Source organism: Hypanus sabinus, chromosome 2 (assembly GCF_030144855.1).
Source record: "Hypanus sabinus isolate sHypSab1 chromosome 2, sHypSab1.hap1, whole genome shotgun sequence".
NCBI classification, from domain to species: Eukaryota; Metazoa; Chordata; class Chondrichthyes; order Myliobatiformes; family Dasyatidae; genus Hypanus; species Hypanus sabinus.
This window is the reverse complement of record NC_082707.1, coordinates 162,554,247-162,575,255: the sequence shown is the minus strand read 5'-3', so window position 1 is coordinate 162,575,255 and position 21,009 is coordinate 162,554,247. Positions and strand designations below refer to the sequence as shown.

The following is a 21,009-nucleotide window of genomic DNA, read 5'->3' as shown; positions in this document are numbered from 1 at the left end:
AACACACACACACACACACACACACACAACAAACACGCTAAGCTGTTTTACTGCCTCACTTGCATTATCTAGCATACTTTCCCCATTCATTTCATTTGGTGTTCCAATTAAATTACATAGATTCCTTTTTTTTATTTATATATCTTAATAATATTTCATTAAAACAATAAATTCATCCTGGTCCATTCTGAAACTGCTGTGGGCCCCAAGTTTCTTGTTTATTTATTTGCGGCCCTATGAAATGCAGCATGTCCCCTGGGGGGGGGGGGGAGGGGGGCATGTGATCCATGCTGAGAACCACTGATTTAGCAGATCTAGTAGCTGCCACAAGCTTCTTTCACAAACCAAATGTAGAGGCACTTCCTACATCATTACAGGAATGACACTTCACCGGTTGCGAAATAGCGAAAAAAATTCTTAAAGGATGTACAACTCTCTCGAACAGAATATCATTCTTCACCCACAAGTTTCCCTTCCTGTCATGTGGTGGGGAACTCTCCACCAAACACATGGAAACAGAATATTCATTTATCTAATGCACTCTGCATTCTATAGGAAACCCAGGTCACTTCAAAGCTAAATAATTACTTCTCAACTGTAGTTTGCAAGAAAAACAAGATGCAAAAAGTGATATTTCAGCAACCACAACAAGAAATTTATCCAAAACATGGAATCTTGCCTAGTCCTGGTGAACCTTTACTAATATATAAATAAACCAGCTGCAAGTCCAGCCACAGCCACACAAGTATATAAAAATTAATCTTCCTTTTTATTTTTCAAAACAACATTTTCAGGTCTACCCAAGTGCAGCAATTCATCATTAGTATTCGGAAACATAGGTAGGCAATCCTGGAAAAAATGTACCCTGAATAAAAGAGAGAAAATAATCAGGTTGAATGTATTAAGATCAGACATATTCAAGGGAATTATTTGAGATGTTTCACTCCACCAATTCCATTCAAAATGTGATAATTTGAAGTACTATTTTAGGAAGATATTTAACAACAAAGATCTAATTGTGTTAATAACTGACACTGCCAACTACACAAGGGAAACTAAACATTATTCTGCTTCAATGCTATGGAGCTGCAATTCCCTTTTGCTGAAATAAAGCTCCAGTTCTTCCTGTTTGGTAAAATATACGTCCCCAGAAACACTGAATTGTGTTACAGGCATTTCTTTGGGGTTATCTAAAGGTTTGCAGAGATTGCTGGAACTCCTACATGTGGGGAAAGAGGCATGCCAAGTATCTACTCTTGTATCTATTTTTAGGAATTTTCCAATAAATTACCTCAATACAGTGAAATTTGAATTGCCCATGGGTTTAGCAACACATTGGAATTCAACAAGCTAGGCCAATTATAATTGTATTATTTGTCATTTTTTAAATTATTCAATTCCCTCCTGGAATAGAATTTACATACAAATGCTAACTTTACCAATTCACTTTAACTATCCCAGCCTGTGACACACAAGAGATACAGCTGAATTAAATCACAAAAAGTCAATTCAATACATTAAAATGTATCCTCATAGAATAACCAATGTTACAGTTATACAACTCAACACCCTGCGGAATTCTAAACAATATAATTGAAGACTCACAAGCCTGCTGTTATCTTTGGCACCCTGACAAGCTTGGGTATCCCAGGTTAAGGACGATTGATAGAGTGTGACAAAAGTTGTACAATATGGTTGCAAATCAAATGATTGCAGTACATTTTCAACAAGAAAGGTAACTTTAGACAAACTCAGGCTCATGTTGACTGAAGTTCACGACCCCTCAAGTTTACAACCTCTAAAGTGGACTGAATAAAGAACGGCCGTCATAGCAGTTACAAATCCTGGATTCATTGAAGCCAAAGGTGAAGCTGTTGGAAGAGTATTAGCATAAAGCAGAATGCGGGAATGTTGTTTATTATAGAATTAAACCTGGACATTAATGGGAGGACAAGGCCTTGAGAACAAAAGGTGAGAAAGTCTTTATTTTTCTCCTGATACACACTTATTTTGTTCTTTCCTTCCCACTGAGTCTCATGAATTGTATACAAGCTTCTTGAGTTTTGGTGAAAAGACACAAGTCTGAAATGCGTATTTTCTTCCTCTCCACACTCGCAGCCTAAGCCCTAGGCTGCATTTTTAATTGTTGGTACTGTGGAGAACTCTCTCTATAAGTCACATAAAAAAGTTGCTCCAAATGTTTTAGAAGCACTGGTGCCAAGTGCAGATGCACGATTTCCACACACTTTTGGCAGCAGTCCTTCACATAAATGATCCCATTATGTTTGTAGAACAGAACTGCTGCTTTCTGAAGAGCAAAAAGGCAACATAAAAACGATCTTAAAACTTGCAACTCAGGTACAAACATTTTCTGACTCAAATATTGATAGGGTTGGCCACCACTGAAGATTGTTACCATATTTTTCTATGGTCACAAGATGAAGCTTATACACAGAACTACAAATGTTTCCATTTCGTTTCTGTCCAATCACTACCTTTATACTGGCAAAATGCCAAGGCTGCTATGGGGAAATTGCAAACACTGAACAAAACAAAGCAATACAGTTCTTGCTTTTAGCTACAAGTTAGCATAAAAAAAATTAGGCTAGCTTAAAAGTTCTATTATTTGTCGTTTTCTTTTACACATCATTCAGTCTCCACCCTGAAATACATCTTCAATATGAAGAGCTGTCTAAACTGTCTTAACATGCTTACAGATTACTCAGCGTTGCACACTGGGAAAGATAAACCAATACAGAGCAAATCATAAAAGCAATGCACCATCTACAGAATTATAAATTTTACAGTAATAGTGCCCTGGAACACTGCACAGTGAGTCAGACCAAATAGAGTATTCATGTCAGCTAGGATTGGTAGGAATATAATTGGGAGAAAAAGGAGAAACAGGTGCGAAGTGATAGCAAATAGAGAAAATTAGAAATTTAGCAGACTGAATGTTCAGTTTCAATAAAGAACTATTCAATAATAGTGTACAAATTTTACAAACGTATGCATGATTTTTGACCCAGATAGGCCTGTCTTCTCTCCAGTACCCTCGGCTGAAATTGGAAATGTCATCTTGATTTTAGCTTATGGGGATTTCCAACTGCTGTGGACATGGGACATGGTTTGCATGCAATGGTGTATCATGGGAACTTGACAAGAAGACAGAATGAGGAGTAGGAATATTTCACTTCCTATTGATCTATTGTGCTTGAAAGACATATTCGTCTTTATAGCTCTAATTTTTGTTTTACTAATGCAAAACTGCAGCATTCCAGAATGCACTGAAATAACCTTTAGAAGAAAAATCAAACATAACTGGCATAGAAAAAAAGTAATTTAAAGCAATAATGAAGTAAATTTGTGTTTGGATTTAGATTAGACTAAGATTCTTCAGTGCTGGTGACCTAACAGTCAAAGTCAAAGACTTAACATGAGAAACAGCTATTTGTTTAAATAGTTTTTGAAAACTGGAACTTTGTATACTTGTCTAGACTTGGGAGGTCCATATGAAAATCTATCATAAATTTAAATGGAATGCTTGCCTTTATATCTGGAGGACTAGAATACAACAGGGTGGAAAACATGCTGCACCTTTATAATTTTCAAGATAAACCACCTTGGATAATTATGGAACCACACCTATGACTGACCTGGTGGAGGTACAACATGGGTTAATGCAAATTAATCCCTGAATTGCAAGTATTCACACAGAGAAAATACTCAAATTAGATCATTTTCCTTATAAAAGTTAAAAGATTAGATGTTAAGATAATAAGGTAGCTGATTGAATAAACTAATTTTGTTAGTCAGAGAGACTAAAATACACTGAATGTTTAGAGCCATTTCTACAAATAAACAATGGTAAAAATTTGGAACACACTGACAAATAGCCAATGGTTCAACACATTACTTGTTAATATTATTTAGCATCAGATCTGAGATAGACATTTTTTTATTACATTAAGCTACTGAGATTCATGGTCTCACTGAATAATTCAAGGATCAAAATTGCCTCATTCAATTGTTTCATGTACATGAAAACACAATAAAGAACACAAAACACATGTTTAGTAAAAAACTATAAATATGCCACCTAAACAGAAAGAATTTTTTATGAACATGGAATAGAATAACTGAATACGTGGGTTTAATTTCTGTACTTCTGCTTTTAAAAGCAAAAATGCCACTTCCAGTTATAGAAGGCAAGTCATTGGCTGATTTGCCAGCAATGGTTAATGGGCTATGATGGTATTCCACTTTTGGGATGTTTTCTGCCCCGAAGTGGCTATAGATCTTCTATTACAGAAGTTCATGACCAAACCTTACACACTGAAATCAATTATAAACTTACAACAGAACTATTGTGGTGAAATATAATTTGTGTAACTAGAAGCAATTAATTTGTAAATGCTAAAATTACACTGAAAATAGCATTAAGTTCTTTGTTATTTAGTGGCTAGTAAGGTCTACAACCACTTGAATTTAGCAATTAAGCCAAATGTTAATTTGTTTGAAATGTTCTTTCAAATGGATGGATAATGGAAGGACAGTGATACAAACAAGTTAAACATTTTCAAGTTTAATTAGAGAGCATGGGATATCTTGGTCAAGAAAAGAATTAGATTAAAATAGCTGGAAAGTGAAACTAAATAATTTTAAACTGTAATTGATGAGTTTCCTCCCAGCTAACAATGCAAATTGCATTTTTTAAACCCCTTCCTTTGGCGTGCATGTTATTTGCAATGAAACTGATGGAAATCCAAACTGAGTCTGTGTCTGCTGGAGGCTTGTTCTGGGGATAAAGGACTGTGTATATGCATGGGTGGGACAGAGAAAAAGGACTTATTTTTGCTGTTGTCATTTTGTTGCTTGTGGTGTTCTGTGTTATTCTGCCAAGCATTGTGGGCATGCTATGTTGATGCTGGAACGTGTGACAACACTTGTGGGCTGCCCCCGGCAGATCCTTCGGTGCGCTGGTTGTTAACTCAACAATGCATTTCACTGTATGTTTCAATGTACATATGACAAATAAACTTGAATCTTGATCCTTGATATTTATTGCATTCACAGTGTCAAATGGGCATTTCATGAACACCACATCCAATAACCTATTAATCAGTAAATTTAAAGAGAGGAAAACAACAAGTTTGAGACAAGCAGAAAAAAACCCAACATGGATTAAGAGAAAGAAGCCAAATAAAAGCAAGTCTTTGGAAAATGTAAGAGTCCTTACTTTGCTTTGAGCAACAAAAGGGTAAAGATGCATTTTAAATCATTTTAAGAGATTAACTATTAAACCTCCACGATCAGAAACTGCAAAACTGCTTTAACAAGATCACAGAAAATAATGGAATAAGCAGAGTTAAAGGAAAACAAGTAACCTAATATTAGCAAATACAATCATGAGAGAGTTGGTTGATTAACATTGTCTTACTAATTTATCTGAATCCAACAGGGCAAAAGGCATGATAGTTTTGGAAATTATTTGACCAAGGCCATCCATTCTAATTATATACATTATTTTTTTTTAAATACATTTATTTTAATCATAAAAAATAAGTGTTGAAAAACTACTGCAGTCAGAAACTGAATGCCTTCAGACATGCAGAAGTGTGAAGACATAGCATAAAACATTAGCAATAAACTTTAAGGAATGAGAATCTACTTTAATATTCTCTTCTGGACATTCAAGGTTAAGCAGTGTCCCAAACCATAAATCACAAAATAAAAAACTCATTACAACATATTTTATCAGAAATTAATTTACATTAACTATGCAACCAGCAATTCACATCAGGCAATGAACTTCAATGGATGCATTCAGTGAGGTTATAATTATTTGGATTTCTCAGTGAAAAAGGTACAAATCATTGGAGGTGCATAAACGCAAACAAGAGCACAAAATGCTGAAGAAACTCAGCAGGTCAGGCAGCATGGATAGAAATGAAAAAACAGTTAATGTTTCAGGCCAAGGCCCTTCATCAGAACTGGAAAGGAAGGAGCATGATGCCGGGGGGGGGGGGGGAAGAGGAAGAGGACAAACTAGAAGGTACGGCCAGTTGGGTGGGGGAGGAGGAAATGAAACAAGATGGGAACTGTTAGATGGAAAAAGTAAACAAAACATAGAATAAATAACAATACAGCACAGGTCCTTTGGCCCACAATGTTGTGCCCACCCTTAAACCCTGCCTCCCATATAATCCCCACCTTAAATTCCTCCATATACCTGTCTAGTAGTCTCTTAAATTTCACCAGTGCATCTGCCTCCACCACTGACTCAGGCAGTGCACTCCACGCACCAACCACTCTCTGAGTGAAAAACCTTCCTCTAATATCCCCCTTGAACTTCCCACACCTTACCTTAAAGCCATGTCCTCTTGCATTGAGCAGTGGTGCCCTGGCTGTCCTCTAAATATCTCGTACACCTCTATCATGTCTCCTCTCATCCTGCTTCTCTCCAATGAATAAAGCCCTAGCTCCCTTAATCTCTGATCATAATCCATACTCTCTAAACCAGACAGCATCCTGGTAGATCTCCTCTGTACCCTTTCCAATGCTTCCACATCCTTCCTATAGTGAGGCGACCAAAACTGTACACAGTACTCCAAGTGTGGCCTAACCAGAGTTTTATAGAGCTGCATCATTACCCCACGACTCTTAAATTCTATCCCTCAACTTACGAAAGCTAACACCCCATAAGCTTTCTTAACTACCCTATTTACCTGTGAGGCAACTTTCAGGGATCTGTGGACATGTACCCCCAGATCCCTCTGCTCCTCCACACTCCCAAGTATCCTGCCATTTACTTTGTACTCTGCCTTGGAGTTTGTCCTTCCAAAGTGTACCACCTCACACTTATCCAGGTTGAACTCCATTTGCCACTTGTCAGCCCACTTCTGCATCCTATCAATGTCTTTCTGCAAACTTCGACAATCTTCTACACTATCCACACCACCACCAACCTTGGTGTCGTCTGCAAACTTGCCAACCCACCCTTCTACCTGCACATCCTGGTTCGTTAATTAAAATCACGAAAAGTAGAGGTCCCAGAACTGATCCTTGTGGGACGCCATTAGTCACCACCCTCCAATCTAAATGTACTCCCTCCATCACGACCCTCTGCTTTCTGCAGGCAAGCCAATTCTGAATCCACCTGGCCAAACTTCCCAGGATCCCATGCCTTCTGACTTTCTGAATAATCCTACCATGTTATACCTTGTCAAATGCCTTACTAAAATCCATTTAGATCACATCCACTGCAATGCCCTCATCTATATGCCTGGTCACCTCCTCAAAGAACTCAATCAGGCTTCTTAGACACAATCTGCCCTTCAGAAAGCCATTCTGACTGTCCCTGATCGGACCATGATTCTCTAAACGCCCACAGATCCTATCTAGGGCTAGAGAAGACTCTAATAGGATAGGAGAGTGGACTATGGGAGAAAGGGAAGGAGGAAGGGCACAACAGGGAGGTATACACAGAAGAGGAGAAGAGGTAAGAGACCTGAGTGGGGAATGGAAGAAGGGGGAAGGGGTAGGGGAAACATTACCAGAAGTTGGTGAAATCAATGTTCACACCATCAAATAGGAGGTTATTTAGATGGATTGAGGTGTTGCCATCTTAAAATGGTTGGCCACTGGGAAAATAAACTTCTTGTGAATAGAGCTGATGTGCTCGACAAGGCAGTCTCTCAATCATCATCAGGTCTCACCAAGGTAGAGGATACAGTATACAACCCCAACAGATTCCAGTAGAGGTAACATTTCACCTACGAAGAGCCATTTAGGTTCCAGAATGTAGGTGAGGGAGGAGGTGAATGGCCAGATGCAGCAATTCTGCCACTAGCAGGGACAAGTGCCAGGAGGGAGACTAGTATGGAGGGATGAATGGACAAGGGAATCACAGAGGGAGCAATTTCTACAGAAAGGGGAGAGGGAAGGAAAGGTACAGATTTGGTTGGTGTAGGGTCCCTTGAGGTTGCAGAGAATGACGTGTGGAAACAGAGGCTCACAGAGTGGTAGGTAAGGACAAGAGAAACTCTATCCCTGTCAAGGCGGCGGGAAGATGGGGTTTGCACAGATGTCCAGGAAATGTTAGAAATGCAGGACTAGTAGAGGAAGGGAAACCCCGTTCATTGAGGGAGGAGGATGTCCTGAAAAGGAAAACTTCATCCTGGGAGCTCTATTTTGATATTTTAAGGCAACTAAGACAAATTATTTATGTTTCAGTATTTAATTGCAGATATATTGACAATTTTATTGTATCAACATGGTAGATGCAAATTTGCAATAGTTATTCATATTTCTTCATTGATTCACAAATCAAAACACCAATGACGGACAATACTATCATTATTATTTCGGTGGTCATTAGTTAAAAGTGGTTACATGATTTTTCATATTGCTCTATGTCATTTGCAAAAGCAATAGCCTTGGTTCGTAATTAGGAAGTGCACTCTAGAGTTCTGACATTTGAAAAGCAATTTTGCATACCAGGTTATTTATCATTTTCACTCTGATTGACAGATGTCACTATGGAAATGTCTTGTGATCGTAAAATAAATCCAAGTTATGCCAACTCCTCATCTCACTCAACATTTTTTCTCCTCAAATGACATTCATGCAGATTGGTGATGTCTTTGAGGAAAAACCAAAGCAATAATTTGTTCACAAAATAAATTTTACTAAGAATACAAGAAACAGGGATAGAAGTTGAACAAGTTTACCCTTAAGCCTGCTCCGCTTTTGATTAAGTTCATAGTTGATCCAATCCTGGCCTCAATACTTTCACTCCATTTTGGTTCTGATTTTTCACATTTCAATAGGTAATCATGCAGTCATTAGGAGCCCAGAATGGATGTTGGGCAGGACCCAGCAAAGGACAGCAGTCATCCTACTAAGCAGGTTGATGAGCTTCTCAACATTGCAGATGGCAAGCTGTAGGTGACAAGAGTTTATCCTGGTTGTCAAGATTTTGTACCTTCTAATGAAGCCCATCACCAGCCGCCCAAAATATTTGTTCCGCATGCATGCTAACTCTTTGTTTCTTTCAGTTGGACCCCTCTTGGCTTCCTAATGCACCATTTTGCAGTTTCACTCCACTTGCATAGCAAATTGTTTCATCATCCTTTCAAAATGATTGATCTCACATTTTCTGCACATTATACTCCATCGACCAATATCTTCTCTACTGATCTAACCCATCCATTTCACTTTACACGGTCTTTGTGTTCTCCTCAGAACCTTCTAAAACCACCTACTGGTGGATCATCAGCAAGTTTGGCCACAATGCACTCTGTACATTTATCCAAATCAGGAAAGAGCAATGCAATTTGCAGAACATAAATACTGAAATTATTTCACAGGAGAGTATGGAAAGTCACATGAATAAAGACCGACAGGCCAAGCATGGACCAAGTTAGAGAAGAACCACTTCTGTATGCACAGGCCATTCACTAAGCAACAGCTGCATTGCAACAGGTTAGCCAAGAAAACAGTTAGCTATAGAGTACTCAGCATCGTCATCACAGTAACAGTGTCTCTGACTGGCCATGTCCACATCAAGGTCAATGTGCTTAAGATTAGAGTCATGGAAAACAGTTCAAACATCTGTATAACTTGAATCTATGATAATATAGATAAGAACTCTTGCATTAATAGATTTCCACCATATTATAAAATGTATTTGGCATGCCTATCCTACAACAACCTTATTTGGTTCCCCAGGCTAAATAGTAAGTTAAAGGCACAAAGCAATATTTCCTCAAAAGAAAAAGGACTTATTTCCTAGAACTAAATACACTTAATAGACCCAGCAATTAGAAAAAAGAGTGGGAGACAATGTTTGTTCAATTGTGTCTTGTGAGTTGACACAATTTAAAAAAAAATATTCTCATCATCCACTTGTAATCCCGGAATAGCTTCTCTAATTAAAAAAAGTGCCAACTTTAAGCAACACAGATTGAAACAAGCAACTTTAAAATAGGTGACGTAGACCATACTGTCAGCATGCGCCGTTAGAAATTAAATAATAGCAGATATTGGAATCTGAAGCACAAATCAAACTACTCCAAATAATGAAAGTTTCAACATTGTGATATTTTAATAACGCAACTCACACATCAGAAACCACTTCAAAGTAACATAGATTGAGCAAGATGCTACATAAATGAATACATCTTAGCTTGCACATTAATACAAAGATTTGAACAAGGTTCAGTGCCTATTCTAGCACGTAACTAAGTTATGGATAAAATTTTGTGCTCCCTCGTTTTCAAAAGGTGCAATGTAACTAGGTCCAGAATCATCAAATCAGGTTTGCAGACATTTTATAGGACATAAATAAAACATTTTAAAATCTTACTCAACCAATTCCACATTCTTGTCCTCACTACCAATTTTAGAATATATTGGCAGTGTAAAAGGCTATGTGTGGACCTCTGGTTATAAAGCAACAAATAGGAAGAAAGTTCAATAATTTGTTCCATAGTTTCATATCATATTTTATAGTTTAAGGTCAGACACAGTAGCCTGAGTCTTCTACCTCTCCAAGAAAGATTTAAACTCCAAGATCTTATTTGAATATTAAATTCAAAATAAACGCATATCGATGGCTTCATATGAACTTCCTCCACAAGGAAAGAAATCCATTCTGTCAGTATGTCAAATGGATTGGCTGGACTTAATATCTGTTCTGTTCATTGTGTGATCACATACTTTTTGACCATTTTGCAGGTAAGTAGCCTCCTAGTTTAGTTTCAACAGTTGGTTATGGACCCTTGCTGCTGTTCCTGGAATGTTCTTCTACACTCAGAGCAAAGCTTGAAAGTGTTGATTATAGTGAGGAATACTATAAGGAATATATACATGGTTATAGATGTTTTTCCCCCATTGGGCCAAACAGCTCACATCTCGTAGGTACCCAATTCCAGCTGAATGACTGGACAGCTTCACTCACTTCAACTCTGAACTGATTTCACAACCTGCTTTCAAGGATTCTACAGCTCAGGTTCTCAGTATTTTAATTGCTCAATTTGTCTTCTTTTGCAAGTTGGTTGACATCCTCATGTACAGTTTTACACAATCTCTATTATATTTCTTTATTTTCCTTTAAATAGCTGCAAGAAATTGAACCTCAGGGTTGAGTATGGACGCACGCACACACACACACGCACACACAATTTTTCCGCTCCATAAATTCAATATAACTGGCACTATCAATACTTTGATAGACAGATGTATCTGCAGCAAATGGATTGATAAGGAAGAAATCAAGAGGGCTTTAAAAAAAAGCATAAGGCTGCTCCAGCAGACAAGAGGAAGGAGAATCCCAAGGGATTCTACAGATATATTAAGAGCAAAGGGATAGCAAGGGACAAAAATGATCCTGTGGAAGATGCATGAAGTTGAAAGAAATATGGGAGAACTTAAATTGTTTTTTTTTTGCATAGAAACAAGGCAAATGGATTGAACGGCTTATCATATGAAGAGCATTTGAGGGCTCTGGACCAGTATTGACTAGAATTCAGCAGAATGAGGGGTGACCTCAATGAAACCTATCAAAAGGTGAAAGGCCTTGATAAAGTGGATTTGAAAAGGATGTTTCCTGTGGTGGATGAGTCTAAGACCAGAGGACACAGCTTCAGAATAGAGGGGTGTCTTTTCAGGACAGAAATGAGGAGGAATTTCTTTAGCCAGAAAGTGGAGAATCTGTGGAATTCTTTGCTTCAGGCAGCTGTGGAGGCCATGTATATTTAAGGCAGAGCTTGATAGTTTCTTGAATAATCAAAGCATGAAGGGATATGGGGAGAAGGTCATGAAATATGAAGGGATATTGCAGCTGAGAGGAAAAATGGATCAGTCATGATGAAATGGCGGAGCAGATTCATTGGGCCAAATGGCCTATTCCACTCCTGCATTTTATGGTCTTATGATCTGAAACAGCACTGAGGACATGGACTCTACACAGATTACAGAGGTGGAGGCATTTGCTGTCTTGAGGCAAAGTAGGATGAATAAATCCCCAGGGCTTGACAAGGTGATTCCTCAGACCTTGTGGGAGGGTAATTCAGAAATTGCAGGGGTTCTAGCAGAGATATTTAAAATGTCCTAAGCAAAAGGTGAAGGTGAGATTCCAGAGGATTGGCTGATAGCTAATGTTCTTCTGTTGTTGAATAAAAGTTCTAAGAATAAGCTGGGAATTTTTAGGATGGTGAGCTTAATATCAATAGTCGTCAAGTTATTGTAAGTTAATCAAAGGGACCAGATATACAGATAGATAGGAATTGATTAGGGAAAGGCAACATTGCTTTGCATGTGGTAGTTTGAGTCGAACCAATCTTATAACTTTAAGGAAGTTACCAGGAAAATTGATGAAGGCAAGGCAGTAGATGTTGTCTACATGGATTTTAGCAAAGCCTTTGACAAGGTCCTGCATGGGAGGTTGCTCAAGAAAGTTAGGTTGTTTAGCACTAAGGATGAGGTAGTAAATTGCATTAGGTGTTAGCAAGAGAGGAGCAGTAGATGGTTGTCCCTGTGACTGGACGCCTGAACTGGTAATGTGTCAGAGATCTGTGCTGGATCAGTTGTTGTTTGTCATATATATCAACAATTGGAATGGTAATATAGTAAACTGGATCAGCAAATTTGCAGATGACACAAAGAATGGGGGCATAGTGAACAGCAAAGGTGCCTGACTTGGCTTGTAGCAAGATCTGGACCAGATGGAAAATGGGCTGAAAAACAGGAGATGGAGTTTAATGTGAAAAAGTGTGCAAACATGAGTTTCTGCACTTTGGGAGGATAAGCCAGACTTGCACGATGAGCAACAGGGCACTGAGGAGTGCGGTAGAACAGAGAGAATACCGATCCATAATTCCTTGAAAGTGGCGTCACAGGTAGATAAGGTCGGAAATAGAGCTTTTGACACATTGGCCTTCATAAATCAAAGTACTGAGTACAGGAATTGGGATATTATGTTGAAATTATGTAAAACATCAGTGAAGCCTAATTTGGAGTATTATGTGCAGTTCTGGCCACCTACCTACAGGAAAGATGTAAATAAGGATGCTGCCAGGACTTGAATACCTAAGTTATAGAGGAAGGTTGAATAGGCAAGGACTTCATTCATTAGAGCGTTGGAGAACAAGGGGAGATTTGATAGAGGTATACAAAATTGTAAGGGGTATAGTCAGGGGAAATGCAAGCAGACTTTTTCCACTGAGGTTGGGTGAGGGGTTTCCACTGGAGGTCATGGATTAAGGTTGAAAGGTGAAATGTTAAGGGAACATGAGGGGAACGTCTTCACTCAGTGGATGTTGGGAGTGTGGAACAAACTGCCAGCAGAAATGGCAGCCGTGAGTTCAATTTCAACATTCAAGAAAAAATTGGGTAGGTACATGGATGGGAGGGAAATAGAGGGCTATCATCCAGGTGCAGGTCACTGGGACTGGGTATATTATTTGTTTGGCATGGACTAAATGGGCTAGAAGGCTTGTATCTGAGCTGTTGTGTTTTATGACAATAATGTGAGTTGGTCTCACAACTTGTGCTACACCCAGTCTGGCAGCTATGTTCCACAAAACTCAAACATTTTGCCACCGAAGTTGTTCACTAAAACTCTTCCTGCACCTTTGTTGCAGCCAGTGCACTTCAATATAGAACAGAAATAATTCATCAGGTAGCAATCAATCAATAAGCAACACACACACAAAATGCTGGAGGAACTCAACAGGTCAGGCAGCATCATTGGAAATGAATAAACTGTTGGGCGAGATCCTTCTTCAGGACTGAGAGAGAAAGGGTAAAATGCCTGAATTAAAAGGTGAAGGGAGGGGAAAGAGGCTAGAAAAAAACAATCTTATCAGAGGGGAGAGTAGGCAATAAGAGAAAGGGAAAAGGTAGGAGACCCGGGGGAAGTAATAGACAGGTGAGATGATGTAAAAGGTCACAGTGTGGAGTGGGGGGGGAATGGGGGGGTAAAGTGGGAAAATTATTGTTCACCGGAAGGAGAAATCGATAGTCATGCCATAAGGTTGGAATAAATTTCTTTGCCAATATTCAACCATATGCCACATGACGTCATGGAGATTGACATCAATATTAAGGTTTTCCTGGCCCACTCTCTCCCAAATAAATATCCTTGTGCCACCAGTTTTGTTAGGCTACTTATGTCAATGAGATAGGGCATATCCAGGAATTGTGCCAAAAAAAATGAAAAGTCATGATTCTGTAAGACAACTTCTCTAATTTTGGTATGTATTAGAAAGGACAATTCCACATATGACATTCTTGTCTCCTAATCAAATACCTTGATTGATGCCAAATTGTCATAGTATTTCATGCTTATAAAGCTTAGTTGTAGGTTTCACATATAGGATGACTTAACTAGTTCATTTCAAAAGGCTTGCAAGGAGTCAAATCACATTCCATTTTTTAGCCTCCTTGTGTGGTTGAAAGAGTGTAAATGAATATAATGAACCATTATTAAAATAAATCTCTTCCAGTTTAGGAGTCATGACCGTTCAACACATTACTATTTACATATAGATTCCAAACATTAATTCCTTGACAGAAAATATCACTGAACTATGAAACATGGCTACAGTTATTTATATTGATGTCATCACTATCAAATCAATCAAGAAATAGTATTATGCTATTGATCACTGCCAAAATTTTTAACATCTGACACATCAAGTACTCAATTAGTAACAACCCTATAAAAAAATCAGCTACCAAAAATAACAATGACTACTTGTTACTTATGTCAAGGCATTTTTAAAGTTAATGCTTTTAAATTATGTCAGAGGGAAACACCTGTTGACAAAATACAGATAATGTAGTGATAAAGCAGTTTATTATTGTAAAATGCCCAAAGGTACTGCAAAGGAACATTATCCACCAAATTTGACAACCAACCGGAAGGAAGCAGTGAGGCAGATTACCAAAACCTCCGAGAAATAGACAATGTGTGGGAATCATCTTAAAGAAGTAAAGAAAAAAAATAAGTGACTTATTAGGGAATTTCAGACTAGATAACAATATTTTAAAGTCATGGCAATGCCTAATCCAAATAAATTAATAGGACTTGGTATTATTCAGGCATGATTCATGAACATGGAAGATCAGCCAGATATCCCTTTGAAAAGCCATGTGAAGAGGTCACAATGGAGTTGCTGAAATCTTCAGTAACAGGATCGCTAAGGCAGGAGTAGGTTAGGCATTGTTGCAAAATGGTTTTTTGTAGTAACAGTGTAAATGTGATCGGAAGCATATCTTTGGATCAATTATGAATTAAAGTGAAAACCACCTCTTGCAAGGAAAATGATTGGGTTAGTGGTTTGAGAACAGTGTTTTGGAAAGCAGTTTTCCCAATGTACCATTTGGAGGAAATCCATGATAGCCCAGAATGTCAGTCAAGCAGGTTTAAAATTTGGAAACACTTTTAAGAGTTAAAATGAGAGTGGTGACATTGAGCAAACACACAAAAACAAATTCAGTTTCAGATCATCATGGCTGAGGGTCAGACAGTGCATAGCTGAGAAATAGGAAGAGAAAAGGCATGAATGCTTGAGACTACCAGAGAAAACAGAGACAGAAGTCATTGCAATGTGTCTTTGAACTACAAGTGGAAAATCTGAACAAGGCAAATAAACCCCCTCAGAGGGGGAAGAGAGGAAGAAAGTGTGATCAATCTTTTCAGCAATTTGGCACATTAGTAAATCTCCAATCTTTTTATTTAAAGACTTCACAGAACCTGCAATATATACTGGAAGAGCATTTCAGTAATTCAGCAGTATTGTATTCTTTAAAATGGAAATTATAAAGTGTTTTTCAAAAAGTGATTTTTTTTTAAGTTTTAATATGTCATACAGGTATGTTTCTAACTTTTCACTTGTTAACACAATATCTTTGATAAAATAGTACTGCATTTTTATCCTCATTGTTAAAGAATTAACGCACTTCATTACCCCAATGATAACAACACAGTCTTCATAAGATCACAAGACATATGAACAGATTTAAACCATTTAACCCATTGTCTGCTCACCTCAGATGTGGTCTGCATAGGGTGGTGCATGTTCTCCCTGTAACCATGTCTGTTTGCCCTCAGTACTCTCACTTCCTCCCACATTCCAAAAGTGGCTTTATTGGTTTCCCCTAAATTACCCCATAAGATAGGTAAATGTCAAAGAATGAAAGGACAGTAAATAACCTTTGATCTAACCTGTCGATGTTGACAACAGTGCCTGCTCAACTAGTCCCAATTTTCTGCTTTTGACCCATATTCCTAAGTCCTGCTCCTCCATGTACTTGTCCAAGTGCTTCTTAAATGAACCTGTTATACCTGCCTCAAACACTTCCTCTGACAGCTGGTTCCATATCCTCATCACCCTCTGCATAAAAAATGTTGCCCCTCAGGTCTCTTAAGTCTTTCCCCTCTGATGCTAATTCTACACCCAGTGTTTTGGACTTTCCTACTGTGGAAAATACTATTTTACAGTTCACTTATCCATGCCTATGACAATTTACAAAATATATCCAATAAATTAAACCAGAAACTATGGCAGTGATTAGCAGAATTGACTTGTTATAATGCTTACTAAATTGCTTCAGATTTATAGTTTTAACTAGAAATACCAGGTTTCCTTACACCACAAGTCAAATCCAACAACTTGGCAAATATAGTTTACTTCTAGTTTACTGAGCAATTCAATTTTTTGACAGAATTTTATCGATATAGATAGACTATAATCACAAAATAGTTTTGCATTTTCAAGGAAATTATGCAAAGAATCGAACAAGCAACAAAGATAAAGAACTATGCAAAGTTAACCTGATTTGTGCGGTCAAAAATCTGTGCACATAATTCAATATTGAAATATTTCGCGTGTACCTGCTGGAAATTTAGATTACGTGATACACTTAAGGCCAGCGACTAGAATGAACATGCAATGTACAACAAGTTGCACTTCCAACCCACAATTTGCCACCATTATCTTGGGTCCCTTTTTAAAATATCGACACTGCACATTAAAAATGTAAAGTCGTACATTGTATATAATTACCTTGCCTAACGCTGGGACAAACAGACCCCGCCATTTCGGACTGTTCTCCTCACTGAAGAAATCATAAGGCTGCTGCATGGCTTTTGGACATAACACTCAGCATCGGCCTCAGTTCCAAACGACGGCGACCACACTTGAATCTCAAAACAAAAACAGAAACACTTCCCTTCGGTTTGTTTTTTTTTTACACGAAATAATCATTCATATCGAGTCCTCGTAGCTCATGCATGATTTAGCATGGTAGTCGCAGACGGGAAGGACAGCAGGAAAATGAGAGTTGATTAATCGGTCGGCCGTGGCGACGGTTCACAGACATCCCCGGGTAATTCCCCACAGGCCACGGCTCTAACTTCACCCCGCTCCTCTGCTCCGTGAATTAGTCTCCTCCCAGTTGACTCCAAGTCTTGGTTGGACAAACAATAGCATTAATGTTAACTACGCACATATCATGATCACCCATTGAAGAGCTCACGGAGAGGTCCCCGTGCTGTTCAGAAGACTCTTCTGCTGGGGCTGAAAGACTCCTATGGCTGCAGCCAGTGGAGATCCCAGGGCCCGGTCCTGTCCACGCACCGCATCATTCTCTCTCACAAGCTGCCGACCCCATGAAAACCCAAATAAAATCACGACCCGTCACTCGCGCCCCCGGGGCATTCTGTTCACTGCAGAGGGCCGTGCGCGCACGCGCGTTCTGCGCGGCCCCGTCTTACGCACCCCGGCCAAATGCGGAAAGAGTGGAGGAGCGGGCTCCCGCCTCGCTTCACTCAATCACTACCGCATTTATTTTATTGCTCAGGAGTTATAAGCGTGATTGCAATGCCAATATCGCATTTCCAACGAATGTTTAAAACAATAATCCCTTACAGTATATTTGCTAATGTTTTCAGCCCAAAAAATGCCGAGTGGTTAATCCACTCAATTACTTTCTCAGATCCAGCCGTCACAGAATATTACAGGCAATTCGAAGTGTTGGGTGATAAAATAACAACAAGCAAAGGCAACGGGGACCACTAACATCTTGACTTTGATTCTTAAAGACTTACATTGTATAGCTAGGCGTGTCAAAACCAAGCTGTTCCAGTACAGTTACAACGATGACATCTACCTGACGATATGGAAAATTGCTAGCTTTATTCTGCCCATAATACAAATTCCAATATAATACAAGCCCAGAGGCTCCATGGCCATATTCATTCATTTTCCTTGCAGTTAGACTCCAGTGCATTCTCCCACATTCTCTGAAAGGCTCTGACATTTTTGTTCTGGTCATGAGATTTTCCACATCAGTGCTTCCTTTTCCCTTAACCATGGATTCCCTTTTAACCATAGTCACAGTGCTCCCACTTTTCCACACCTTCCTGAATCAACACTCATGGAATCATTTTCTGTTACTTCCACCACCTTTGAAAGATGCCAACCCCTGGGTGCATTTTCCTCACCTTTTTCCTTTCAGCAGCCCTCTGAGACCCCCTTTTTCATTCTTCTATCTTCACTATCCACTCTCCTTCTCAAAGCAGTTTCATAATCAACTGCAGGTCATGCCTTTTCACTATCCAAGAACTCAAACAATCTTTCTAAGTGATGCAAATAGTCACATACATTGTCTCCAATGTACTCGCAATGTGATCTTCTCTACAGAAAGCAAACACAGATTAGGTGAACAAGGCTTGGAAAAACACCTCAGTTCAATTGAATTACATAGGCCAAAGTCAGCATGGTTTCCTTAAGGGGAAATCTTGCTTGACAAATAGGTTGGAATTCATTGAGGAAATACCAGATAGAGTAGTCAAGGGAGAGCCGGTGGATGTTGTTTATTTGGATTTTCAGAAGGCCTTTGACAAGGTGCCACACATGAGACTGCTAAACAAGGTAAGAACACATTCTATTAAGGGAAAGATAGAGCATGGAGAGAAGCTTGACCCACTGGCAGAAAGGAAATAGTTGGAAGAAAGGGGGCCTGTTCTGGTTGGCTGCCAGTGCCAAGTGTTGTTCTGCAGGGGGCGGTACTGGGACTGCTTCTTTACACATATTTTATCTCAACGATTTGGATGGCGGAATTTATGGCTTTGTGGCCAAGTCTGAGGATGATATGAAGATAGGTGGAGAGGCAGGTAGTGTTGAGGAAGCAATCAGTCTTCAGAAGGACTTGGACAGACTGGAAGAATGAGCAAACAAGTGGCAGATAAAATATAGTGTAGGGAAGTTTATGGTCATGCACTTTGGTAGATGCAATAAAAGTGTAGACTATTTTCTAAGAAGGGAGAAAATTTAAAAATCAGAGGTGCAAAGAGACTTGGGTGTTCTAGTGCAGGATTCCCTAAACTTGTAGGTTGAGTCAATGACAAGGAAGGCAAATGCATTCATTTTGAGAGGACCAGAATATAAGAGCAAGGATGTGATGCTGGGGCTTTATAAGGCATTGATCAGACTGCATTTGAAGTATTATGAAAAGTTTTGGCCCCCTTATCTAAGAAAAGATGTGCAGGTTCATGAGAATTATTCTGAAAATGAAAGGGTTAATGTATGAGAAGCATTTGATGGTTCTGGACCTGTACTCGGTGGAGTTCAGAAGAATGGTGGGGGATCTCATTGAAACCTACCAAATATTGAAAGGCCAAGACAGAGTGGATTTGGAGAGGATGTTTCTGATAATAAATGAGTCAAGGACTAGAGGGCACAACCTCAGAATAGAGGGGTGTCCATCTAGAAACAGAGATGAGAAAGAAACAGAGGTGAGAAGGAATTTCTTCAGCCAGATGGTGGTGAAACTGAAATTCATTACTATGGATGGCTGCAGAAGCCAAGTCATTGAGTGTATTTAAAGCAGGGATTGATAGTTGTTTGGTTAGTTGGAGCGTCAAAAGTTATCAGAAGAAGGCAGGAGAATGGGATTGGGAGGGATAATAAATCAGCCCTGATGGAATGGCAGAGCAGACTTGATGGGATGAATTCTGCTCCTATGTCTTAGTGTCTTGTTATACCACAAGAATTAGTGCAGGAATTTCCACTATTTACAACCAATATCAATTTTTTGGAGGAAGGGATAAAATCTTCTACAGCTAAATTTGCTGATACAATAATAAGTAATAATAAGTATAATAATAAGTAAATAATACTGGTTATCCAGAGAACACAAAGAACTTGAAAAAGAATTTTAAAAATATGTTTAAGTGCAGATGGCAAATGCAGTGTAATGTGTTAAAATGTGAAATTATCCGATTTAGAAGGAACAACAAAAACTACTTTGTATATTATTTAATTAGAATGAGGCTAAATACTGTCATGTTAAAGATATAGAGATCCTAGTATAGGAAATACAAATATAGCATTAAAGTACAGTAACAAATAGAAAGACTGATCCAATGTTGGTGTTTATTGTAGGAGATATGGACTGTAAAATTAGAGAAGTTTTGAGACCGCACTTGAATTGCTGCATATGCTTTGCTCTCCATATATTAGGAAGGATATAGTTGTTTGGAGATATTATGGTGTAGGTTCACAAGCTCATTCTTGGAATGAACTGGTTGCTGTATCAAATTTGAGCAAGTTGGCCATCACTGAAAACCTATGAAATCCTGAGAGCTATTTACAGGGTGGATACTGAGAAGTTAAAACTAGTAACTATAACTTCAGAAAAGGTGTTGCCCATTTTGGAAGCTCAGGAGAAGGACGTTCTTCTCTCCAAGAATCATAAGTCTTATGGAATTCTTAAACTCAAAGAGTAGTGGGGGCATATTCACAGCAAAGACTGACCCACATTTAAATGCAGGGAAGTCAAGGAATTTGAGGATAGTGCAGGCCAAGATGGGATCAGCCATGAACTCATGGAATGGCCAAGCAAGCATGATGTCCACACAACCTATTCTACTCTTGGTTCTTATGGCACTTTCCCTCTTCTGCACACACTGACTGTCTTTTATTTACATGTCTTCTG

General features: G+C 38.8%; 1 protein-coding gene across 2 annotated transcripts in view; it reads right to left on the bottom strand.

Moving 5' to 3' along the window:
• sos2 (son of sevenless homolog 2 (Drosophila)) overlaps positions 1-17,766 on the bottom strand; it is a 116,100-nt gene extending 98,334 nt beyond the window's left edge. For both annotated transcript variants that reach the window (XM_059958185.1, XM_059958193.1), the window contains exon 1: positions 17,076-17,766. In XM_059958185.1, the coding sequence (XP_059814168.1) occupies positions 17,076-17,153 (78 nt within the window). In that variant the 5' untranslated portion in view covers positions 17,154-17,766. The remainder of the gene's footprint in view (positions 1-17,075) is intronic.
• Positions 17,767-21,009: the final 3,243 nt, after the last annotated feature.